Here is a 27,398-nt window from a genome sequence, read left to right as displayed (position 1 = left end):
GTATGTTGTCAACTAAATCAACTAAAATTAGCAAACTTCCTCCAAAAAGTTACCCAGACCTAATCCACATCTTAAAGGATAAGAACTGCAAACACAAACAGTTAATTAAATTAGATCTCCCAGGGGAACTGCATGTCCATTTGTAATTATTGGCATGTTGTAATAGATGCAATTATTATTAATATATCATTTGTCCACAATGTATATGTGCAAAACAAACCCCCATCAAGTGAAACTCCAGGTAAAACTTGTGAAAGACTGGGCATAGCAGATTGTGAGGGTTGTCACTTGCTGGGAATAATTGGCCTTGTGCTGATCCTTTCAAATTACAGTATATTCCTCCCAAAATAATTTTGCAGCCCATAGAATATAGGATTGCATAATTTTAAGCACTGTATCAGTTTTTCTTTTAACAATATTAATTAATGAACCCTTTCCCTAAAGATGCTTCCCTTATAATGTTACAAATAGACAAAAAGTATGCTTATAAACTACATGGTGAACATATATATTCTCTCTCTGTCTGTCTCTGTCTCTGTCTCTCTGTGTGTGTGTATATATAAGGGGACGACTGTGAGAAGTTTCAGATCTGGATTTATTTTATTCTTTATACTGTTTCCAATCTTCCTAGCTTGAGTTGCAACCCTAAATTATTCTTCTGACAATGGGTAAGGGCTATCATTTTCTGATTTGAGATACAGGGTGTACCTATATTCTGTACTTTTTTGAGGTACCTGGATTTAAAAAATGTTCCTCTGTGATGCACTGTTTTGTGCAGTTAAAGATTACACACAGACACAAGAATTTGAGTAGCACATTGATTAAAAAACTTACAGAAAGAAAGCCCACTTTTCTGGTGAAGGAGCCCTGCTTGTATTTTGGAGTCATGCTGGATGCGAACCAGTAGCTTTCACCACTACTGATATGCTAACGCCACACGTGATTACTTCTTTTACAGTGAATGTGGGTGAGTTCAGTAAATCTTTATTTGATGCTGTAGCCTGTGAAATATTTTTATGCATTTCAACCCAGTACCATTACTAATATTGCTAAATAATAATGTCCAGAAATACTTTCTCTCCTAATATATTTATTTTTGTAAATGAAAATAAATCAACATTCATATTTTGTTAACACTGCTATTCTTTGGAGTTATTTAAAAAATTGAAAGTCTGCCATATTCCAGAACTGAAAGTTTAAGGAAGGGTTTTTCAAGTTTTATGAGCCATGAAATCCATCAGCTTATAATGATAATTATTCGCCATAGCTTTTGAACCAAATTCAATTACCAGATTTATCTGACCCCCTTCTTATTAAAGTATTTGCATTTCAGGTCCTGATGGTACAAAAGTTCAAACATGCACACATCAGTTGTGCCAAGAATACTTATGAATAAACATTGGGAAGGAGGAAACAAATACTTGAAGGCATTCAAGGACACAGTACAGTATCATACTGTGAACCACAGAAAGCATTGGGTAAGCAAGAAGTGGGTCAGCACACTAATGTTTATCTGTGGAAACATTCCAAATTATGTTCTTACCCCTCAAGAAAAATAAATGTATCCTTACTTACATTTTACTTAATTTAGTGTGAAATGTTTTCACAGATGACAAAAAAACCAACTAAAATGGAGCTTCCCCTACTTGTATTAGTAAAATCGCCTTACTATGATACACATTCCCTCAACTTTACTTTCACTTGATCTACAGCTGCCTTAAAAAGTATATATGCTGCTGGGCAAATTCCTAAGCAGAAACTCACAGACCTTCTAAATGGTACCTTGCTTAGTTATCCAATGTCTTATTTCTAGTTATTTTTATCTCCAAAACATTCATAGTCTTATAACAGATCAGTTTAACCCCGACCTCCCCTCCTGATTCTCGGATATTTCAATCAGTTAATTATGAAAGATGCAGAGGAGATGGGATGCAGAATGTCCAACTTTTCTTCTTAGTCTTGTTTTCTTTTAAGAGATGAAACTTTTTATTTTCGGAAATTGAATACAGGTAGTTCTTGACTTATGACCACAATTGTGCCCAGAATCTATGTTCCTAAGTGAGATATTTCTAGGAGCCGGGGTGGCGCAGCAGGTAGAGTGCTGTACTGCAGGCCACTGAAGCTGACTGTAGTTCTGAAGGTCAGCAGTTCAAATCTCATCACCGGCTCAAGGTTGACTCAGCCTTCCATCCTTCCGAGGTGGGTAAAATGAGGACACGGATTATGTGGGCAATAAGCTGGCTCTGTTAAAAAGTGCTATTGCTAACATGTTGCAAGCTGCCCTGAGTTTAAGGAGAAGGACGGCATAAAAATCGAATAAATAAATAATATTTGTTAAGTGAGTTTTGTTCCACTTCATTACTTTCCTTGCCACATTTGTTAAGTGAATCACTGCAATTGTTAAATTACTAACACAGTTGTTAAGTGAATCTGGCTTCTTCATTGACTTCACTTATCAGAAGGTTGCAAAAGGGAATCACATGATCCCAGAATACTGCAAACATCATAAATGTAAACCAATTGTTAAGTATCTGAATGTAAATTACATGACAATGGGGATACTGCATTGGCCATGTGTAAAAAATATTTATAAGTCATTTTTTAAATGCTGTTGTAACTTTGAATAGTTACTAAACGAACTGTTGTAAGTCAAAGACTACCTGCAACTTCCTCTGCAGCACACAGCCTAGAACAGTGATGGCGAACCTTTTTTTCCTTAGGTGCCAAAAGAGCATGCATCATCATCATCATCATCATCATCATCATAATAATAATAATTTATTAGATTTATATGCCGCCCCTCTATGGAGACTCGTGCATGTGCGAGTGCCTACACCCATAATTTAATGTCTGAGGAGAGCGAAAACAGCTTCCTCCACCACCACCCCTGGAGACCCTCTGGAGGCCAGAAATAACTTGTAACCCAACTTATGATGGGCTCTGTGTTTCATCCTCCCCAGGCTCCAAAGGCTTCCCAGGAGCTGGGGGAGGGTAAAAGCGCCCTTCCCCTGGAGATTCTCTGGAAGCCACAAAAGCCCTCCCAGAGCCTCTGTATGAGCCACAAATCAGCTGACTGGCACATACATGTATGTTGGAGCTGACCTAGGGCAACGTCTCACGTGCCAGCAGATATGGCTTCACATACCACCTGTGGCACCGTGCCATAGGTTTGCCATCACTGGCCTAGAAAAACCATCTCTCCCTGATAATATGTAGATTCAAAGACTTGCAAAAGGTTGGCAAATACACTACTGTTCACAGCAGCAAACACAGGTTATAATTTAACCTCTTCTTAAATATTACTTTGCCTGTGATTTTGGTCATAATCAGGGGTGGGCTGCTGCCCAGACCGGGGAGGGGGGAATGAAGTGGGGTAGCGAAAATGGGGCTCCACCCAGAGCACCCAATTTGCACTGAAAGGTGTTGAAAGAAAATGTAGGGCGTCCTGCATAAGCCACAGCCACAGTGTGGTAGTAAAAATTTTGGTAGCCCTTCACTGGTCATAATGCAGGTCTTTTTTTTAATACTTAGAAATGTTCTTGTGAACATTGGATGAAATATGCATGATGGCCCTTAGCTTAATATATGACAATTTCAAACTGGGTAGAAAAGAGGGCAGAGGCCCGCGATAGTGGACCTATGCTATGCACGCCACAGATGGCACGCGGAGCCATATCTGAGGACATGCAAGGTGTTGCCCTATGCCAGCTCCAGTGCGCATGTGCATGCTGGCCAGCTGATTTCCGGCCTTCCAGAGAGCGGAAGGAGGTCATTTTCGCCTTCCCCAGGCTTTAAGAAAGCCTTTGGACCCTGTGGATGGCGAAAAACAGACTCCAGCAGAAGTTCAAAATTGAACTTCTGGTTGGGTGTTGAGCCATTTTTCACCCTCCCCAGGCATTAGGAGGATTTCCTGAAACCTGACGAAGGCAAAAACGACCTCCTCCCCGCCCTCCGAAAGGCTGAAAATCAGCTGGAATCCATTTTTCACCATCCACAGGCTCTGGAGGCTTCAATGAGCTCTGTGCACATGCACAAGGGTGGGCTGTGTGGGGTAAGTTGTGTGTGCATACATGGGGAAGGGTGTGGGCACATGTAAGCGCATTGTTGCATATAGACACACCCTTTTGGTACCCAAGTAAAAAACGGTTTGCCATCACTGGCATAGGCACTGCCGTTTTCTTTCCCTGGTCTTGATATTTTCCACTAACAATCTGAACATACCTACATTAAGGTAAATGAAGTACCTTTTTTATCTCTTTGTATGTATTTATATTGTATTTTTTATTATTGTTGTAAGCCGCTCTGAGTCCTTTGGGATTGGGCGACATAGAAGTCAAACAAATAAACAAATAAACAAACAAACAAACAAACAAATAAATACATAAATAAACAAATAATAAACTATCCACGTGGTTAGGAAACCTGATTCCTGGTTTCTGTGAAGAGTGACACTAAGGAAAATAACAAAGAAAGATAATCCACACATTCCTGAAATCTTTAGGTCAGTGTTTCTCAACCTTGGCTGCTGGAATATGTGTGGACTTCAACTCCCAGAATTCCGCTGGCTGGGGAATTCTGGGAGTTGAAGTCCACACATCTTCCAGCGGCCAAGGTTCAGAAACACTGCTTTAGGTGAATGTTTGAAGAGAAGTAATTATATGTAAATTCAGAAATCCCAAGATCATTAGAATAGTAAGGTAGCATTCAAATGAGATACTGAAAAAAAGTGTTTATTCTACAATGAGAATACTTTTTAATGTACCCTTTCTAAACACTAAATATCAAATTTCAGATAAAAATAACAGGAGAGCCATTATTATGACACCCTAACTAGACAATGGCCTGACTCAAAGGAAGGCAAAAGCCTAGAAGCCAATTCCTAGGGGAATCCATTGATAGAGGTGTTACTTTTTAACCTGGCAAATGGATGAACACATTGACCTTTCTAAACAGTTATCTAAGATTAGAGGAGACAAATAATTACATTGAAGGAGAGCATCTGATAACTATAATCTGCACATTTGTAAGATGACATAAAAAATGGGGAAGTTTGCTTTAAGTGCTCAACTAGTTTGCTTTTAATGTTGTAAACTGCCCAGAGTTGCTTGTGACACAATGGATAGCTAGCTAGCTAGATAGACAGACAGATAGATAAATAAATGTTGTGGTTAGCTCTGGCCCAGCTCCTGCCCCCAAGGACTGTGGATGTGGGGGAGACATCCACATGCTGCAGGCTTGTTTTGCCCCCGGTGGAATCTGCTGATGAAGGCTCCTCTGACCAAGAAGACATGAGTGACAGGGAGGAGGAGAGTGTGGCAGACAGCTCAGAAGGAGATCAATTATCTAGCTCCTCCTTGGATTCAGAACAAGAGTTAATGATACAGCCACGCATGTGGAGAGCGATGCATAGGCAGCAACAACTGAGAGATTATTATCAAAGAAAATGAGGCCACCTGTGGTTGGGTGGAGCTGTGGTAATTAGTGAGGCTGCTATAAATAGCAGCCTCTGGGTTTGGCCATTGTGGAGGATTATCTGATCGTTGTGTTTCGTGCCTACTTTGCTGACTTTGACCTTTTGTGTGCTGATTTTCCCCCAGAACAAATAAATATATAGCAACATAGCTAATTCAGAAAGCAGACTCAAACATCTATGCAGGAGATACATTATCTAGCAACTATCATGTTTCCCCCAAAATAAATGAGAAAAAAAGGTATCAGGTCTTATTTTGGGGCGATTTGTAATTATTGATTCAATTTGTGGCGACAGCACCAACAGCCCCACCCAACAGGAGCCACTGCCAGCCCACTTCTTTTGTGACCACTTGTTGCCACTCATATGCATCCCACTCGGCCTCCATTTTGCCATTAGAGGCCCTTAGGAAAGACCTCTGCAGCCTAGAAATGGGCTCCAGATTGACGTATGCAGCACCCTCTTGCTTCCATTTTGTTGTCAGAGGCCTTCTGGAAAGACCTCTGCAGCTGATAACAGGGCTCCAGATTGATCCGGACTTTTATCGACTGCAGAGGCCTTCCAGAAAGAGTCTCTGATGGTGAGATGGAGGCCGGGAGAGATGTGCAAGTGAATCCAGACGTCAATTTTTCAACTGCAGAGGCCTTTCTGGAAGGCCCCTGATGACAGAAATGAGGCCAGGAGGTACCTTGCATGTCAATCAGGAGCCCATTTCTCATCTGCAGAAGCCTTTTCGGAAAACCTATGACAGCAAAATGAGGCAGGGAGCAATGCGTATGAATGGCGGCAAACAGCCGCAGAAAAAGTAGGGCCTACAAGGCAGGTAGGTGTTTGAGTGCAAGACTTAGTAAGTAGGGCAGCTCCACCCCCATCCCCACTCTAATTTTTACCCATGTGCACCCCAGAGTTGGCAAGTTGGGGCTTATTTTGGAGATATGTTTTATATTGGGTGCACATGTAAAAATCAAGTTAGAATTTACTTATGGGGTACATCATATTTTTAAGAAAACATGGTAGTTAGGATAAAAGAATTTAATTTCCTTTGGCCTGGACTTTTCTGTAACATATAACATATTATGTGTTGGACTGGCCTGCTATCAAAAGTAGCCTATGCTATCCTTTATTTTGCTTCTGAATGAAATAGTTCTGCTCCAGGGATACTAAAATAAGTAATCAGACAGTCCCAATTTGGAGCACAACAATAATTTTTCACAATAATTATCAACTGGGCAAAGGGCTGTAACTATATCTTACCAAGACAGAAGAAATCAGATAGAATATATAGTCAATAGTTAGACAAGAATCAAAGAATGAGTAGTTTGCACTGGTATTCCAAGGCATGGATCAACAAGATGTGCATGTTGATTCCAACAATTTTCCAAGAGAACTCTCCACCAAAAGCACAGCTGGCAAGAGATCAACACATAGCTGGGGTTTGCTATCCTTGACGCACATGGCATTATAGTTTGGTACATTCAACTGGGGGGGGGGGAGCTCTTATACAATGATACCTTTTTTCTTATGGATTTAAGACTTGCAGCTCTGTTTTAGATTCCATAGAGTGGGTGGGAAAAGGTTCTGATTCTGACCAGGTCACTGAATTACAGGGGATACACATGTTTCCGCTTCAAGATAATTAACCTCTGCCTCTTCTCCCTTCTTTGAGTGTGACATAGATGCTACGTAAGTAAAGGCTGACAAGTACATAGCTGATTGGTTTAAGAGTGCTTAGTCAGAGATATTATCTCAACACAGAGAACAGAAAGGTCTACAACCATTCATTGGATATGGCTGGTAGCAGGTTTAAACACTAAGAGGAATTTCTACAGGCATAATTTGTTCTGAATCATAACAGATTAAATTACACAGGTGCACACACTTCAGAGGTGGTTTCAGTAGGTTCTGGAGAACTGGTAGCAGAAATTTTGAGTAATTTGGAGAACCGGTAAATACCACCTCTGACTGGCCCCACCCACATCTGCTCTCTGCCTCCTGAGTCCCAGCTGATTGGGAGGAAAAGGAATTCTGCAGTAACCTTCCCCTGCCAGACCCACCAAGCCATGTCAACCAAGCCATGTCACACCCACAGAACTGGTAGTAAAAAAAATAGAATCTACTACTGCCACACTTACCTGTATGATTTGAAAACTGGACAGAGTTCACAGTGTCTATTTCAAAGCCCAACACCTATAATAAAAGAAAAAAATGTTTATGGAGTTTTCTTTCATTTTTCAAGAGTAATAAGATATTGTTATGACTCAGTATTCAGTATAAGTTGACAGTAGATATGAATAAGCAAAATCAAAAAGGAAAATGCTTTAAATAAAGAAAACATCAACAGATTATTAAATTGAAAAAGATACAGGCTTCACAAAAATAGTAAAAATATTTGCAGAAATAAGTTTAACCCTAAAGTAAACAACACTGCAGCTAAAATAATAAGAATGGAAAATTCAGTAATCAGGATTCAGACAGCTGAAAGAAAAATCTTATATACCACCTATCTCACCAAAGGTAAAGCAGCTTACAATCAGTCAGTATACAAAAGCATAAAATTTTACAAAAGAAATAGCATTATTTTATCAAGTTACAATGTATAAAAATGTGTGCTCATGTACTTACATAGTGCATAAGGAAGAAGTAAACACTAGAGTTACACAGAAATCTAGTTGTGAAGAACAAAATTAAAGTACATGTGGGCACAAACATAACCTACTGTATCAGGAAGATTTTAAACTAACTGCTTCTTTTTCTAGGTTTGTGGCTGCTCTCCAGAGCTGATCCATGATCTCATGATCAGAAGACACGTTTGGTTGGTGTTGTCCTGATGCTACTACTGTATAAGCCTCTATGCACTGTAACTTACATTTGGCTCTTTGAATCTTGATCTCTACAGAGTCCTAGTAAATATCAGGTCTGCTTTACAAACAACACTTGAATGTTGGTTGAATATATTTTGATGTTTCAGACTTGGAACATTTTAATCCACTACTAGAAAAAGTCTAAACACTGAAAAATAACAGAAAAATCTGACATTTAATATATTTGATCTCCAGTTCTTATGAGCTGAAATAAAATAATCTTAGGAAAAAAAGGTATAATATACAGCATCATGAATCTTAAGGAGACAGAAATAACAGGTAATTTTCTGGAATGAATGACTCTTTTGCTAGACACATTGTGCTCCAGAGGCATATTATTGTTTGCTTAACATGCCAAGCCAGGGTAACCCTTTCTCCACTTTTTGTCAGAGATTGCTATGTATCAAAAATGAATCCTTTGCACCAGCGATGAGTTCCAATTTTCTTCACTGCCAGTTCACTCAGTGACACATGCTCAGTGCTAAATACGCAGCTTTTGGGCATGAGCAGAAGCAAAAACCAGAAAATAAGATGGCAGCACCTGTGACAGGTGTAGGCAAAGTTGGCTCTTCTATGAATTGTGGACTTCAACTCCCAGAATTCCTGAGCCAATGATGCTAGCTCAGGAATTCTGGGAGTTGAAGTCCACCTATGGCACCACCGAGAGAACTGATTTGGGGCGTGTGGCAGGCCTGAGTTGCTGCAGGTTCCAGTGACCCAGGCCACTAAGTTATTACTGGTTCTATACAACCAGTCTGAACCGGTCTAAACACACCTCCGCTTTGCACACATATGGAACATCTCAGCAGATTCTGAAATCTGCTTCACTGTTTGGGGAAATCCATAGTTTAGAGGACCAATCGACACAATATCTGTCTCTTTTAGGGGCTGAGGGTTTTTTTAAAACTACACCGTTAGCAGCTTTAAGCCTTGTCAGTTATAATCTCTTTGGACTAATCTTCTTCTGCTTAGGAAGAAGAGCAGGAGCTGGCCAAAGGATTTAGAGAATCTGAATCTGCGGAGAGGGGTGGCATACAAATCTAATAAACAAACAAACAAATAAACATATAGTCATGCTTAGCATGACAATCTTTATAGAACAATCTTATAGTGTCATTATATATGACAATATAAAATGACATGACTTTGAGTTTCTAAGCCTTAACTGATTCCTGTAATGATTGTTTCAGTTTGGTGGCACCGTCATATTCACCTCTCTGAGTGTTCTCAATATTGAATTATTTGTTTTATCTTTTACTGGAAACGGATCTGTTGGAAACTAAGGACAGGATTGGTATAAACTGTATCACAGCCATATACCCTGCTCCTAATAGTTCTCATCAATGTAACTATATGAATATGGTTCACAAGATAGGAAAAAAAACAGCCAAGAGAATGTGATTAGCTCCATCAAGATGCAGAATCCATTATTACAAAATCTCAGTATTTTTCCATTTTGAGATACTACCCTGTTCCTCGATATATAGTAATATATATATATAGAGAGAGAGCTGCTAAAGCCCTGTTGCTATTTATTACCTTAAGAGAGCATTTATCAGTTGTACATCAATAGGTTTACTGCTTCATGTTATTGTTTAATGCAAGCTAAAAGAATTTAGCTAAATAGAAAGCCAAACGGAACCTCCAATTTTAAAAAAGCCTAGTTCTATCCATTCACAATTCCATAAAAAAAATGAAAATATATCAAGATGTATTTGGATCAGAACTATTTACAGTTCTGATGAAGTTATCTTGGTATTAATAAGTGGTAACACCTGACCAGTTTTGTTGGGCTTTAAAGATCTGCAGGACGGTCCTGATTAATATTTGGATGTGAAGCCATCAAAAAATGCGTAAGGTAGACTGAGATATGATATACAGTATATAAAGAATACAAACATTTATGTATACAGTATTTCATTTTCCCTTGGAACCCTGCTGTGCCATTATTACTAACTGGCCAGAAAAATGGAAGCAAAGGGAAGAACAATATAAAGAGAGCTGAAGAATTCAGATTAAACCTTCAACTGGCTCCATTTACAGCAGATGAACAAAAACAAACTACAAGAAATATCTTTCACTTATTTTTTTTCTCCCTTGAGAAAGGAACTGATTTTTCTAAACCATAAGGAAAGATAAGATAGAACGAAGTGTGAAAAGGTTTTTGTGTCAAGCAGAAGATAGCATGACCCTGTATATAGTATAAACTAGTGCATTTCAACATCAGTAAACTGGCTTAGGTTTTTTATTTCCAGGAAATTTTACTTTTGTTTTATATTGTTCTATCTTATTTCCCAAATCTATATCATTCTGTAATATATCCGTTTACATTTCAGAGCTCTGGACTCAATATTCTTATACACAGTCAATCTATTTTCCTTTTTACCCCATCTCGGCTTCTATTTTTTGAGCCCTTTCTCTCCCCCACCTCCAGTTGTTTCCTCTACTCTGCCCCACAGTTCCTTGCATGGATTCTGTCTGTTGTGGGGGAAAAAAATTAATCCCTATTGCAGACACTAAGGGAGAGGGCGAACCCCTGGATGATCCTATATTGCTAGGGCTCTAGCAAGACATCCCCCACTCCAATCAGTGACTGTAACTAGCCCTGGAGGAGGAAGAACATTGTGTCCCCCAACTTCTAAATCTTAGTGGTACTAAAAGTTGTTGAAAAAGTCCAGGATAGATACACCTTGTACCCTAGCCCTACCAGAGATCATCAAAGCATGATCAATGTTCATGTTAGTACTATATTCCTGTCTGAAACCCAAATAAAAATGCCCAGATAATCAGCTTTCTCCAGGGGCTTCTGAAGCTGGTAATCAATCATCTTATCAACAACTTTTATAAAAAAGGGGAACTGGGCAGACAAGATTAAAGTTGTTCCAGTACCACTGTAACCAGGCGGAATTATTGCAGCAGTGCTCTTCTGATCGCTTCTGCCATTTCATCCCCAAAGTTCCTCTAACAAATAAGAGAAACTCCAGGATCCATGTAACTAAGGACTTATTTACAGTAAATAGTGGATTAGATTCTAAGAATTAACCACAAGTTATAACCCTCAGTGGCTTATAACACAATTAAAAATAAGTAAACATGGAAAAAATTACTAAAAGTAAAAGCAACAGTTGGTAAAAAAAATTGCCACCTCATCAACACATGTTGTGGAGAGAAAACATGGAAATTTTGATTAAGAATACTGAGAGAGATTTAGAGACTTACCTTTTTAGAAAATCTTACCCTCATGAAAACAAGAACAAGTCAAATACTGTACTTACATGTTAAATAAAATTCATCTTAGATAAAATTACTTTAAAAGTCCAAATACTATATTTTCCGGATTATAAGACGCACCTTTCCCCCTCCGCCCCAAATGAGGCTAAAAATTTGGGTGTGTCTTATAAAGGGGTGGGCTACTGCCTGGATGGGGGGACGGGACGAGACACAGTGGGGTAATAAAAATGGTGCTCCGCCCCAGAGTACCCAATTTAACTGAAAGATGTTGAAAGAAAATGCAGGGTGCCCTGCATAAGACATGCCCACAGTATGGTAGTAAAAATTTTGGTAGCCCTTCACTGGTCTTATACTACCAATGTAGCTTTTCAAAGCTTTTTTTCCAGCCCTAACAAGGTGCTAATGATCTTCCATGCTTGCAGGATTATTTCATTGCTATTCCAAAGTTTTTTTCCAGCCCTAACTCTTTGCAGGCTTTTTTCATTGCTACTCCTTCTGAAAAAATTTTTTTTCACACCCTTAAAGGGGACAAAATTATGTGTTGAAGCTGACCAGATTGAGGACGCTAGCCAGATTAATACCTGGTAGGTAGATTCCCCCCCGCCATTTCCCTACCTCAAAACTAAGGTGCATCTTATACTCAGTTGTGTCTTATACTTTGAAAAATATGGTAATTCCTCTAAAAATCAGAATGTAATAACCAGCACAAGTCAGACTATCCCAGGCTGGTAGTATAAACTTATATATCTTATTTTCTCTTATTTAATACAGTACATCAAATTGATATAATTATGAAATTTAGCAATGTTTGAAAGAATATAGAAAGATACTAAAACTCATTAAGATTTGGAGATATATTGCCTGGTAATAATGCAGTATGGTGGATAATCAATTATCTAACAGATAAGGAACAAAGCAACAATAATGCATTGTATTAGGAGCACATATTGAGGCAGCTAATAGTAGAAATAATACCATCGCACATACACATCTGTATGACCACAGTTGGGCCCAATATTTCTCTCCTTAAATAAGTACATTTGTTAAATGAATTTTACCCCTTTTTATGATCTTTCTTGCCATATTTGTTAAGTGAATCACTGTAGTTATTAAATTAGTAACACAGTTGTTAAGAGAATATGGCTTCCCACTTGACTTTTCTTGTCAGAAGTTCGCAAAAGGTGATCACATGACCCCCAAACATTGCAACCATTATGTGAGTCAGTTGCCAAGCATCTGAATTTTCATCACATTGTCCACGGGAATGCTGCAATGGTCATAAATCACTTTTCTCTCAAATGGTTTTAAGTTGAGGACTACCTGTATTCTGTTATGATCTTGAAGAGGATAAAGCAATAAAACAAATTTAAATCTCACCAACAAATTTAATTTTATATATCATTTGTTTACAGATCAGAAATGTGAATGCATTCTTAGTAGTTCCATACTGGGGGGAGGGTAATGTTCGTACTATAGTACTTAAATGATTGTTTCTAGGAGTACTGTCAGGAGCAAAGTTATGGAATAATGTTTGCAGTATACTAAATCCTGGGGTTATGTTCCTGCTCTTACATTTTGAATTGAGAACATCGTTCTCAACACAACAGATTTTTTTTTTGGTAAACCAGAAATATGTTACTATTGGCATCTGAGAAAACGAATGTGGCACACAAATCACAAATTTGGGCTTTTTTCTTTGAAGTTAGGTAATTACTATCTTGAGCGCAATATGTTATTTGTTTATACATGATTCTGAAACAATAAATTATTAACTAGGCATAATGACACTAACGTCAGCCTCCTAACAGTATGAAATACAGTAATACCCCGGTTATTGCGTCCCCAACCATTGCAAACAGGGTAATTTGCGATTTTTGAACCCGGAAGTCAAAACACCATCTACGCATGCGTGCCCTTTTTTCTATGGGCACGCATGCGTAGATGGCGCCCGGCAGATCAGCTGCTGGGCGGCTTCCCTGGGTCTTCCCCCTCTTGCTGGCGGGAGGGCGAGCAGCGGGCATCAGCAAGGAGTTTCCCCACCGCCCACGCAAACTCCTCGCTGCCGCCCGCCCTTCGCCCGCCCACACCGTTCACTCTCGCCGCTTTGGAGCTGAGTCCTGAAGCGAATTCGCTTCAGGACTCAGCTCGAAAGCGGCGAGAGCGAGCGCGGACAAGCCGTTCGCTGGCGCTAGCTCTCGCCGCTTTGGAGCTGAGTCCTGAAGCGAATTCGCTTCAGGACTCAGCTCGAAAGCGGCGAGAGCGAGCGCGGACAAGCCGTTCGCTGGCGCTAGCTCTCGCCGCTTTGGAGCTGAGTCCTGAAGCGAATTCGCTTCAGGACTCAGCTCCAAAGCGGCGAGAGCGAGCGCCAGCGAACGGCTTGTCCCCCCCTGCCTGCCCGCTAGCGAGGAGCCGAAGATTGGGGGCGGCGCGGCTGTTTTAAAACGCCGCCACCGGCATGGGGGGCTTGCCAGCACCCCCCGGACCCCCAACCCGGGTTTGGGGGGCTGCTAGGAAGCCCCCCATGCCGGCGGCGATGTTTTAAAACAGCCGCGCCGCCCCCAATCTTCGGCTCCTCGCTAGCGCTGCGGAAGTTAAAAACACCATCTGCACATGCGCAGATGGTGTTTTTACTTCCGCAGCGCTACTTCGCGAAAACCCGCTCATTGCGGGGGGTCCTGGAACGGAACCCTCGCAACGAGCGGGGGATCACTGTAGTTTTTCTCAACTCACAATATGAAGAGTTACAAAGCTTCTTTCAGGAGTTATTTTTGCTTTATTATTGCAGTGTGCATGCCTGCCCTATCATCATCTGCAAAAGAGATTCAGAGAGGAAAAAGCCATTTAATGATGTGCATGGTGGTTAAAACTGAGATCAATCACTCAGTCTCAGCCCAACTTATTTCCCAGGGTTCTGCTGTAGAGATAAAATTTATTTATTTATTATTTATTTATTTATTTATTAGATTTGTATGCCGCCCCTCTCCGAAGACTCGGGGCGGCTCACAACAAACGATAAAACAATATTGTACAGGCACAAATCTAATATTAAGAAAAAACTAAAAAACCCTATCAATTAAAAAAAAAACCAAACAGCACATACATACCAAACATAAATTATAATAAGCTTGGGGGAAAGGTGTCTCAAATCCCCCATGCCTGGCGGTATAGATGGGTCTTAAGTAGTTTACGGAAGACGAGGAGGGTGGGAGGAGTTCTAATCTCCGGGGGGAGTTGATTCCAGAGGGCCGGGGCCGCCACAGAGAAGGCTCTTCCCCTGGGGCCCGCCAGACGACATTGTTTAGTCAACGGGACCCAGAGAAGGCCAACTCTGTGGGACCCTATCGGCCGCTGGGATTCGTGCGGTAGTAGGCGGTTCCGGAGGTATTCTGGCCCAATGCCATGTAGGGCTTTAAAGGTCATGACCAACACTTTGAATTGTGACCGGAAACTGATCGGCAGCCAATGCAAGCCACGGAGTGTTGTAGAAACGTGGGCGAATCTAGGAAGCCCCACGATAGCTCTCGCGGCTGCGTTCTGCACGATCTGAAGTTTCCGAACATTTTTCAAAGGTAGCCCCATGTAGAGAGCGTTGCAGTAATCGAACCTCGAGGTGATAAGGGCATGAGTGACTGTGAGCAATGACTCCCTGTCCAAATAGGGTCGCAACTGGTGCACCAGGTGAACCTGGGCAAACGCCCTCCTCGCCACAGCCGAAAGATGATGTTCCAATGTCAGCTGTGGGTCGAGGAGGACGCCCAAGTTGCGCACCCTCTCTGAGGGGGTCAGTAGTTCCCCCCCCCAGGGTAATGGACGGACAGATGGAATTGTCCTTGGGAGGCAACACCCACAGCCACTCCGTCTAAAATAAAGAAGATGTAGCAGCATGCAACATGTTTATGATTCAAAATGTCATAAAACACCCCACTTTTGAAGCAGTCTACTTTTGAGCAGAGGCCAAAGTGTTTTAAGTCTGAAATATTTTCCTAATTCTAAACAACTGTTTAATCTTCAAAGTGTGAAAAAATGAAAGCATTAGAAGCATGCCTTTTAAAAATAGTTCTTCATTAAAACATAGAAAGCCAATACAGTACTTACTATTGAATATGCTTTTAAGTGCCAGCCTGAGGCAATAAATTTTACCTATTTTTAAAAAATCTTTTCTCTCCTGTACTAAGATACTCTATTGCCATCATTTGTATTAAATTAGCTGCATTTAGTTACTTCCTCTTTGTTGTAACTCAAAAGACTGTTAATGAACTTTTCACTTGAAGCTGTTTCATTTTTAATCATTAGTCAATCTTCTAATATTGTAATGGGGGCTTTTAAAGCGCTCATTGATAAATGCAAGGGAACAATGGGTTCGTAGTCTGGCCAGTTCCAATTTTTTCACTCTCGGCTAACAGTAGGATTCTGCTAAGTAGTTTTGTTAGGGGTTTTCTTCACAAGGTTCACTCTAGACAGTAGACCTTGGCCTCAACTCTTTAAGCTTCTTTTCTGTCTCTCCAGATCAGTGATTTTCAACCTTTTTTGAGCCGCGGCACATTTTTTACATTTACGAAACCCTGGGGCACATTGAGCCGGGGGGGGGGGGGCGCTAAAAAAGTTTGGACAAAAAAATTATCTCTCTCTCTCTTCCTCCCCTTCACTCTATTTCTTTCTCCCTCCCTCTTTCTCTCCCTTCCTTCCTCTTTCTTTCTCTCTCTCTCCATCCCTCTTTCTTTCTCTTCCTTCCTTCCTTCCTCTTTTTTGCTCTCTTTCTCTCTCCCTCCCTACCTCCCTCTATGTCTTTCTCTCTCTCTCCTTCTCTCCCTCTCTCTCTCTTGCTTTCTTTCTCTCTCTTGCTCTCTCTCTTTCTTTCTTTCTCTCTCTCTCTTGCTTTCTTTCTCTCTTGCTTTCTTTCTCTCTGAGCTTCGCGGCACACCTGACCATGTCTCGCGGCACACTAGTGTGCCACGGCACACTGGTTGAAAAACACTGCTTCAGATCATCACATACTCCTTTCCTGGTAGTTCGAATTAGATGTTTCTGAAAACCATGTTATATTTCCAATTTTCTTTTAAAGAGGGAGAAGTAGCATAGGGAAAATTAATTGCACTTTTCTTCTAAGTAATTTTGCATATTATTATGTTATAAAGCTAAACTTATTTTTGTCAATTTCACAGCCTATTTTTCTTATCAAGTGCAAATTCCCTGGTTGATTTTTCTGATCAGTGTCTCACAAAGGTGTAAAAGGATGGAGCATCTTTAAAACAGGTTCACTATACTTTTTCCTATCTATTTGCAGCAGAATTCATTTTAATTCCTCACACCATCCCATACTACCTCTAATTTGCACTTCAGTTTCACATTCTCTTTCTCAATAGAGATTCCTGTTCTTAACTTAAAAAGAATCATTGAAGCAATGCACAAATACAAGTAGGGCAGATGACAATAGAAGTTGTTACAATCTTTCTTTTCAGCCAACAATATTTTCTAGCCTGTTTCTCTTGAAGATTAAGGTCCATCCAAAGGATCTTCTTATTAGAGATAGTTCTGTAAAATGAAGTCTTGATTATCAATGCTTCATTTAGTGACCAAAGTTATAATGCCACTGAAAAAAGTGACATATTTCATTTACAATCATTGCAGCATCCCCAGGGTCACATGATCCCAAAGATCATGCGATCAAAATTCAGATGCTTGGCAACTGACTCATATATATGATGGTTGCAGTGTTCTGGATCATGTGATTGACCTTTTGTGACCTTCTGACAAGCAAAATCAATGGGAAAACCATATTCACTTAAGAACTTTTACTAACTTAACAATTGCAGTGATTCACTTAAAAAAGGTGGCAAGACAAGTCCTAAAAAGGGGCAAAACTCACTTAACAAATGTTTTACTTACAGAAATGTTTGGCTCAATTGTGATTGTAAGTCGAGGACTATCTGTAGTACAATTACAGTTGTCTTTAATTACAATATAGCCTTTCAAAAGGAGAGAAGCATTTTTTAATTGAAAAGTTTCTTCTAAATTGTTATTTTTGTTTTATTTCCCAAGTGATTCACTTACAAAGACCTGTGGCACAAAGAGAAGCAACCATCATGACTGACTGTAGCTCCCTCGTGAAGAGAACCAGTTGCTAAGCTAATAAGTCAGCCATTGAGAAGAGGGCAGCAGCTACAGATACTAACAGAGCAAGATATTATAGGTTTTGCTGTGTTAGTTTAACCTGACAATTATCTCAATAATGGCACAACCATAATACTTAATCCACCTGAAAAACTATGGGATTTTTTGATGATTAGTAGCAATCAGAAATTATAAGAAGTCCAATTTTTAAGGGAAAGCTTTTATTTCCTGTCTTACTTTCTGAACAGTGGCTTCCATTAGCCAAGTGAAAAGCAGAAAGCAATACGCAATGCAGGATAGCAGTTTAATAAAATATTTCTATCCCCAAATAACAAATGAAATATCTCCTACTTAAGTTAAGGGAAAATGCAAGAAACCAAGCAAGCTTGCTCAAATCCTGGGTGATGCAATTCATTTGGCTGACAACAGCTCTGGGCTTTGATTTTTAAACTATGTAATAGATTTGTCACTGACAGATACCAATTTACTTTCGTTCTTCTGATTCACTTGGCCATAAGACTCACATTTTGACTACTTTTCAAAAATCTTCTTTATTATGGCTAATTTGGATGTTTAAAGCAGCTTTCATGTTCTCCTATAAATAGGAGCAAAACGTCAGCATGAGTCAGAATGCTGTTTTTCAGTTCTGATTCAGAGCCATTTAGTTTACAGAGGTTCCAGTGCTCAAATGCACGACTTACCTCCCTCATCAGAAACAGCTGTCACTACAGGGCACAGATTAACCTCACAGTTTATACACTGCAAGGGAGCACATTCTGGCATACTTTGACGTCTGCTCCAGTACTTAAAATGCATAATAATTTTCTTCAGGTGATTTTTTTTTTAAAAAAAATTCCTCTCTCCAAATTAATATTCCCACAGTGGCTTCTATTCAACAGCAGGAATGGTTTTCCAAAATTTACTTGCACCTTACTTCCTAAATGAAAAATGGAGGGATTTTCAAGACTAACCAAGAATTTCTTATTTTACCTTGGTTCCATTCATAGTTGCTCTTGTGTTCCAATAGGAAAAACTGGTAAGATGCCTATCTTCCAGGATTAAAAGCAAAAGTGTCCATGAAATGGGGATCTAAAAACCAAAGTGGCTGACCTGGCAATGCAATCAAAGGCTTACCGCTTCATACAATATATATGTCAATATGACATGTACAAAGAGGCAGTGCTTCCACTGTGCACTGAAAACCCTCCTCCCTCCCATCCCCTAATGTTAATAATTGAAGTGAAGCATGACTGAATTAAATACAAAGCAGGGAAAAATTTAAAAATTAAAGGGAAAAAATGTTCCAGTAGAATCTTTGCTCAGCCGGCACTGGGAAATGGTTAGATAAAATCTGACCCTGGGTAAACTCTAATATCTTTAAAGGTATCCAACAAGGTAGGATAACAAGTCTCACCTACCTTGTTGTGTTAGATAAATATTGATTATTACTATCAATATTTTCTTATAACTATCCAAAATAATAAGACTTTTCATTATTTTGCACATACACTAAAAATACAAGGAGAAGTACACAGAATACTATCATAAATTGCATAATCCAAGAATATAAAAAAGGTGGCCTTACTAATAGGCTTTTGTAAATACATCTCTCAAATCATTAGAGTAGGTAAAAACTCCCTATAATTGGATATTTTTAATAATTACTTTAAGAGGATGCATACTGTAACCAAATTTTAATTTAAATGTTTGGGACAGGTTATCTTACAGACATCCTCCTGTATGAGGTATTCTGATGTTTATAGATTAAGTAGGTTGAATTCACAAAAGGGCATTGAATGTTATTGCATCCGGATTTTAGAACAATCTGATTCCCAATTATGGTTTATTTATGAGAGCTTTTCAAGATATTTTAGCTGCTCTGTTTTATAAAATGCAGTTTCTGGTGCATATTTCCATTTCCATTTTGTCTGTCCCTTCATATTGTAACTACTACTTTAATGATCCATTGTTAGAAAAGATCCGTTCTATTTGCTAAAGTTCAGTTATAAATATATTGAATAAACTCCAATCTTTTAATATTTTTATATTCTGTTTTGGTTGACAAATTCTCACATCAAGCAAAAGAATATGGAATTAATTTAAATTTTGATGCCTGTAGGAAATTTTCAATACTAAATGAAAAGTTCACAGTAAAAGAATCAGGCTGATGTCTCTAGGAAGAGAATTCCACAATTAAATGCTACAACTGCAGAAACATCCTGCTAGGACTGTTAACTGACCACCAGGACTTTTATTGTTGAACTAAGTGATGGTAAGCTAAATAGGAATTTCTTTTTCCTGAATTCTGCTCCCCATGCCCGTTCAATGACAACCTTTTACATTTATTCTCTAGAAGAATTGCTCCTGCACTGGTATCAATAATGCTATGCAATTGTAATTCAACGCAAAATGCTGAAAAATCCAATGCAATGTTTTATTTGCTTATGTGTTATTTTTGACTCCTTGTACCAACATGTCTTAACAGGCTAGCTGAAGATGCTCCTTTCCAATATAAAGACTGAATACAGAAGGAAATTTAGACATGGAGGATACAGGTAGTATCCTAACCTATAATCTTAACATAAGAATATAAGCAGTACCCTGATGAATTGGACCAATGGCCCATCTAGTTCAGAAGACTGTTTCAATGTGATCTTGCGGGCCAGCCTTAGTACTGCTTTGCCATTGTAACAACTCAACAACTGGTTTTTACAGAACTCATTTTCAATGAAACGAAAGACAACTTTCCAAGAGGAAAAGCAAATACAGATAGTTCTTGTTTAGTAATCACAATTGGGACCAGCAACTTTGTTGTTAAGTGAATTGATTGCTAGATGAAATCGCAACTGTACTTATAATCTTAGTACAGCTTTCCTTTGTTTTACAAACCTGCAAAGGTCATAAATGTGAAGACTGGTCATAAATGTTACTTTTTCTTCACCATTGTAATGGCAAACTGTCACTAGACATAGCAGTCACTGACTGAGGATTACTTGTACTATTCTGTATGGACAGTAGAATTATGTGTTTATGTCTGTAGTAGAAAACATACTGGTTTCTTATATTTCTACAAAATTGCTTTATAAAAGGCAACATAATGGCATAGATCAGTGATGGCGAACCTATGGCATAGGTGCCACAGGTGGCACGCGGAGCCATATCTGCTGGCACTCGAGCCGTTGCCCTAGCTCAGCTCCAACATGCATGTGTGTGCTGGCCAGCTGATTTTTGGATTGCACAGAGGCCCTGGGAGAGTGTTTTTGGCTTCCAGAGAGTCTCCAGGGGGATGGGGGAGGACACTTTGATCCTCTCTTGGCTCCAGGGAAGCCTTTGAAGCCTGGGGAGAGCGAAACACCTGGCCCACCGGAAACTGGGAAACAGGCTTTTTCCAGCCTCCAGAGGGCCTCTGGGAGGTGGGGGAAGTTGTTTTCACCCTGCCCAGGCATTGAATTATGGGTGTGGGCACTCATGCATGTGCGACAGTACGCACTCATGCTCTGTTGGCACCCGAGGGGAAAAAAGGTTCACCATCACTGGCATAGATTATTACATACTGCTTTCTAATACTCCAGTGACTGGTATTGAAAACCAGAGAGGAATATGGAATATCTTTTGTCTGGCAGACATATGCTTCAAAGCTTAGTAGTCCAAGTTGCCCATGTTTAGGTAACAGCAAAGGGGGAGCGGGACGGGGGCAGGAAAATGTCAACAAACCAGATAAACTATTTATCACACTGCAAATACTATTTTGATTCCTGCACTTTTACCAGTGCTAAAGTTTTCATGCCATACTATTTGTTAATTTGCTATAATAGTTATATTGTTACCTTTCTACCATAAAAAGCTACTAAAGCTTACTAAAATTGCAGAACAGGAATTGTTTTCTAGGCTTTCCCTTGACAACCAGTATATAGGAACATAGATAGTAAACCAGACATTTATGTATTGCTGCCAGTCAACAGTCGCATTTTAGGACATTTAATCTTGGATAATTTTAAAACATTCTATATCTGGGGTGTCAAACTCTTTTTCTTAGAGGGCTGCATCAAGATTGTGTTTGACCTTGGGAGACCGGAGTGGCCGTGGCCAATGGACATGTCATCACTCATGTTGGGGGTGCCTGCGGTGACCCAAGCGTTCTGCCAGAGAAAACTGGCTCCTGTGTTCCGTTTTCGGTTGCAATAGCCTTCTGCAACCCTCTGCCAGTGAAAATGGAACACAGGCCAGTGCTTTGCTGTTACCAGGGTGGCCCCGATGGCTGGATCTGGCCCCTGAGTTTTATACCCAGGTTCTATATATAAAGTATTTTTTTACATTTTACTATCAGAATATTTTTTCCAATTCTGAATATGTAAATTTCAAAAAGTGAAGAATGTTAATTCTACTGTTTAATTTTTCTTCTAATTATAATTTGGAACATTTTTTCTGCAACAAAATCAAATATTACAGTAATTCTCAACCTGAGGTTCACAGATTCCGGGAGGGGGGGGGGGAGGTGATGTCATCACAGGTAGTTCACAAAGTCTTGAAGAAATGTTATGATTTAAATCTTGAGTTAAATATTGGGGGTCCATAGTCATGGTCCACGGCTACAAAATATATTTAAAGTGAGTCCATGGTGAAGAAAAGATTGAGAACCATTAAATTAGTCACAGAACTCTAAGATCAAGTTACCTTAACTTTATAAAGTTAACCTCTTCCTTGAATTGCAATAGCTAATAAAAGTGTTTAATCTTCACCACAGAAACTTTTTTGGGTAAAATTTTATTGGGTAAAATTTCATTAAATTACTAGTGCAGATTAAATGTATAGATAATTTATAATTGCAAAAATAAGAAAATGAGGAAATGCTATGTGATGGTTGAGAAGCCAAGTGATGTTTTCTGTAATTCAAGGGATATAAGAAGATAAATGTATAAATATGATAAAAATCAAGAAAAACATACTTATTTAGAATACGTATTACAATTTTCCCATTGCAATTTGCAGTAATTTTATTGCTTTCCTTTTATTGATGTGATTGTCATAAATCCATGATTATTGCACACTGCATGCATAAAATGTTTTTCATGTAAAACAGTACAGTACTTGCAAAACCCTTTACTGGTGTATGTTTGTTTTTTAAAAATCAGTTTTTAAAATTTATTTCATACACTGAAAAGGAGAGATTAAAATAAAAGCCATAAAATTATAGTATAAAATGTCTAGTACTGAGGCAGTTATAGAAAAAAAACATCTAGCCATGAAGTCCCTGTAGTATGTATGATGTTTCTGCTCATTTGTGTCTGCTTCTGGGCGAATGATTTTGGGGGTCAAATTAGTTATTTATCTTTTGCAGTTATTAATTTCATATAATGCAGACATGTGCCTGTTGATGGTTTATTTCTCTGAGTACCAGACTTCCAGAAACTCTCTAGCATTTTTGGACTTAATTTGCTCTAGAATTTTCAGTTTCCCAGTTGAAACTATGGCTGAATCTGTCCATGTGTTGTGCAATATGTATTTCAAATCAATGCTTAAATTGCAACAATGATTAATTTAGTTGCATAAAAAAACATTGTACTTTAATCAGGGAATAGAATTTTTCTAGCCTATCTACATTTTTGGAAAGGTAATCACAACAATCTGTTGCAACAAAAACTAAAGATACTATGGCACCTTAAAAATGAACATATTTATTTGGTACAAACTTTTTTGGATTTTAGCTAGCATAAATTATTAACTTGAGTCAAACCACCACCACTCCAAATTGAGTAAAGTATAGAACTCAAGAAGATGAAAATAGAAAATGAAATGTACAATACTTTCTCAAACTTACCTAATTAATTGTCATGATTCATGGAACAGCTCCTTATAATAGTGAGCTGATTAAAAAAAGTAACATCACATACGTTTCAGATTGTTTTATATGAGTTTCAAGAGCTAAAAGCTGAACTGCTTCACGAATTGTAGTGTATTTCAAAACGAAAGCAGTACATGTTAATAAAAATGCTGCTGATGAATGGACTGCCTTGGTAAAGTGGCAATGTCATGGAAAGTAAAAGGCCTTTCTAAAAAACTAATTATTGAATATATCCATTTGTGATGTCAGATTTGTGTCCTGTTTATTTTCTTCTGTAGAAACAGATCAATTAGTTTCATTTGCAATGCAGAAAGGGGTACAATTTACTGTGCCGTTATAAACAGATCAGAGAGCAGCAAACAGATGTTTTTCAGTTTTGGATTACAACTCCATAAACCACGCCTAGAACAGGCAATGTTCAAGAGATGTTAAAATAATCTAAAACTCCAGAAAGTGAATAGTGTTTTATTATTAACAGCATTTTAAGATGATGCCACCAGCCTAACCTTGGAAAAAAAAAAACACTAAACTTGACCATACTGAATAAAGTGGAATGATGTAAAAATGATAAAATAATTAATTTTACCAAGAGAAAGTCTTCAAAGTATCACTCATGATATCTCCTAGAATTTGATGACATATCCTGGCAAATCTTCAATGTGCCCTAATTAATATACTGTATTTTCAAGAATTCTTTCTTTCTACCTCTCCATAAAATATAAGGGAATTCTTTTTTTCTACTTCTCCATAAAATATAAGGGAATCAGAAGGGTCAACCAAGTCCACCACGGATAAATTTCTAGCGATCCCTACAATAAAGAGAAGCCCACTTCTTTAGTCTTATTCTATCAGGCTCCTTGAACCTCAGTCTGTTTTGCCTCGGGATGAAGACAATGTTGGCATATTAAAACAACAACAACAACTCGGAAGGCAAGGCTACAAAAACAAACGGCGTGACTATATACATCTTATCTTCCAAGGTCGGTAAAATGAGGAGCCAGATTGTTGGGGGCAATATGCTTACTCTGGGTAAACCGCTTAGAGAGGGCTGTGAAGCGGTATATAAATCTAAATGCTATTAAAATAAAACCAAGCGCGAAAGGCTTTTGGATACCACCGTGCAGAGGTGTCCGCGGCCTGATGCAAGCCTTTGGCCCGTCAAGGGCTTCTCGAGTCAGCCCCATTTAAAACCTCGCCTTAAAGAGAAGAACACATCTGCCCAGATAAACTCGGTCGCTCCCTCTGAACGGCGGGAGGCGAGTTCTTGAGGGCCACAGCGGGCAGATTCCCTTTGACGGCGCCACAGCCCGGCACGTGCACTGGCAGAAAGCGCACTCCGCGCTCCCTCCAGGCTCGCCCAGCGCCGCAGACGCCCGCCCTCGCGTGAGTAGCCGGCTCAGCTCTTCCACCTACCTGTAGGGGGAAAGTCGCCGCCTTGTTGCCCACGTAGCCCCGGACGACATGGCTCTGGATGGAGAGCACCCTGCACTCCTCCTCCTCTTCCATGCCTGCGCACCCGGGAGAGCCAAGAGGGGAGCGCGCACCAGCAGCTCAAGCTAGGCAGAGGGAGAGAGAGAGAGAGAGAGGAGACGAGGTCCGGGCCAACTGCTGCTCGGCGGCGGAAGTGGTTTAAGAGCACATCGACCCAGCGGCGGAGTGACAGAGAGAGAGAGAGAGACGAGGGTGCCCGGCAGAAAGCGACAGGCGAAGTCAGGCGATCGCCTTAGACACCTAAAACCTTCTCCTTACATCACAGCCGAGACTGAGAGGGCAGCAGCACCCTCGCGCCCCATTTAAAGGCACCCTTACACTCCGCCCTGCAGCGGGAGGAGGGAGTGGCTCGAGCAAGAAGGCGGCTGCCTCGGAGGACACGCGAGGGGGGGGGGGCGGGAACGGCGAGTGTCTACCCCCCTCCTCTCTCCGTCGGTTTGCCGCCGCCGCCAGCGTGCCCAGTCACCCGCCGACGTGCGGCATCTACGGCAGAAGTGCCCACGTCTCGTTTGGGGAAAAAACAGAAAGCTCACGCCGAAACGCCCCCATGCGGAGCTTCCTGTCAGCCCTCACCTTCCCAGGTCACGGCGGCGCTGAAGCTCCCCATGCTGTTCGTGGACGGCGCCGAAGGCGGGGGGGGAGGGCGCGAGGGAAGCCACATTTTAGAGGCGTCTCGTGACATGTTTGAAAGGCACAGCATGTCTCCGTGCTTTCCGTGCAGAGCTTTGGCCAAGATTAGATCCCACACACACACACCTACCAAGGCTTTTCAGGTGGTGATACGGAATGCGGCTCTGTTTATTTCTCTGCTGCCACAGCAAGAGGTCGTCTGGGCTTTTTGTAGCCCTGAGTTGACAATCCTAGTTATCTGAGGCGCTCTTGAGAACTGAAACATATTAGCAGGATGGCCCATTCAGATTGTGTCCAATAAACAAAGGCTCTGATTGGAATAGGCACTCACGTTTTCTCTCATGCATGAGTTTTGAAAGCAACGGTGGGATATGAAGGATCTGTTCCTTTGGAAGCACAGACAGAATTAGCAAATCCTTGCTTTGGCCACAGTGAATAGATTGAAGACCAAGAACTAATAGATAATCCTTGCAGAAATAAATTATGAGATCGATGGTCACAAGGTGCAGTGAGCATCACTAGATTCGAAAAATGTTAAACTCATCATAAAGTTGTAGTATAAAAAATCAACTGAAGTGATTTCAGGGACCATGAGATTGCTGAGATATTTAGGGGACTAAATATTTGGCACATTTGCAAAGTATGACAAATATTAAGGGAAAACAAAACAGGAGTGAAAGAGGGGACTGAGCATGCTAAGCATAGAATACTACCAGGATTTGGAGAGAAGTAGTATATAAATAGCCATTCCTGAGGGGAAAAAGGCAGGTAACTGTTTGGAATGTGTAATCAACTTGATTCACAAAAAGCTCAAGAGAGATGGTTTTCAGTAGGTTCTGACCAGTTCTGGAGAACGGGTAACCAGTAAATACCACCTCAGCCCACATCTATTCTCTGCCTCCAGAGTCCCAGCTGATCTGGAGGAAATGGGGATTTTGCAGTAATCTTCCCCTGGAGTGGGGTGGGAATGGAGATTTTACAGTATCCTTCCTATGCTACGCCCACCAAGCCACACCCATCAAGGCAAGCCATGCCCAAGCCACGCCCTCAGAAGCAGCAGTAATTTTTTAAAACCCACCATTGAAGCTCATATTCATCCTCCAATTGTAGCCTTCTGTCTCCACTTCTACCATTTTCTCTCAAGAAACAATATTAAGGGAGAAAAGATTGAAGAGCTGCAATGATTTTATAGATACAGGAGAATTTCTGGTCACAACCATAATTTGTTCCATAACTTTGGCCACAAACCAATTTGGTCGTGACCCAAACATAATTTTTGAATTTTGGTGCTTACAAAAACAATGGCGGAGAAGGGGTAATAGACCATGGGAAAAAAATGTGAATTTTTTGGTCGGAGCCTGGTTGTGGTCAGAAGCATTTGTGACCAGAGGTACTACTGTAGTTTACCAGCATGGATTGACTTACCGGTACTTACATTACTTACATTAAACTCATTAAAACAAACTGGAATGTGAACAAATTAACTTGCACATCAGAGGTCTATTAGTTTTCTGTCTTTTTCCCCCCATAGCCCTTTAATCCCTTTCAGGTGGAGTTGGGCTGAGCATTTACTGCCTCGATGCCCTTCCTGACACCTAAGCAGAGTTGGTAGCAGATCTTTTCTCTTTATGCTCCGATAGAGAAACATCTGCTGCTGTCTAGGATTGAACTTTCCAAATGGGAGGCCATGGTCTTTACCTCCAGGCCAGGGGTCTGCAACCTTAAACACTTAAAGAGCCATTTGGAACCATTTCCAACAAAA

At 40.1% G+C, this 27,398-nt stretch overlaps 1 protein-coding gene across 6 annotated transcripts in view; it reads right to left on the bottom strand.

Moving 5' to 3' along the window:
* PDXK (pyridoxal kinase) overlaps positions 1-25,294 on the bottom strand; it is a 52,032-nt gene extending 26,738 nt beyond the window's left edge. For all 6 annotated transcript variants that reach the window (XR_011559012.1, XR_011559014.1, XR_011559013.1 and 3 more), the window contains exons 1-2: positions 24,929-25,294; positions 7,603-7,657 (exon numbers count right to left, since the gene is read on the bottom strand). Coding sequence is in view for 2 of the 6 variants with exons in the window: in XM_070750507.1 (XP_070606608.1) it covers positions 7,603-7,657; positions 24,929-25,021 (148 nt within the window). In the remaining 4 variants the exon portion in view is untranslated. The remainder of the gene's footprint in view (positions 1-7,602; positions 7,658-24,928) is intronic.
* Between the last annotated feature and the right edge of the window lie 2,104 nt (positions 25,295-27,398).

This window comes from Erythrolamprus reginae, chromosome 4 (genome assembly GCF_031021105.1).
Source record: "Erythrolamprus reginae isolate rEryReg1 chromosome 4, rEryReg1.hap1, whole genome shotgun sequence".
In the NCBI taxonomy this organism is placed as follows: domain Eukaryota; kingdom Metazoa; phylum Chordata; class Lepidosauria; order Squamata; family Dipsadidae; genus Erythrolamprus; species Erythrolamprus reginae.
The sequence above is the reverse complement of the archived record's forward strand: the minus strand, read 5'-3'. Positions and strand labels throughout refer to the sequence as shown.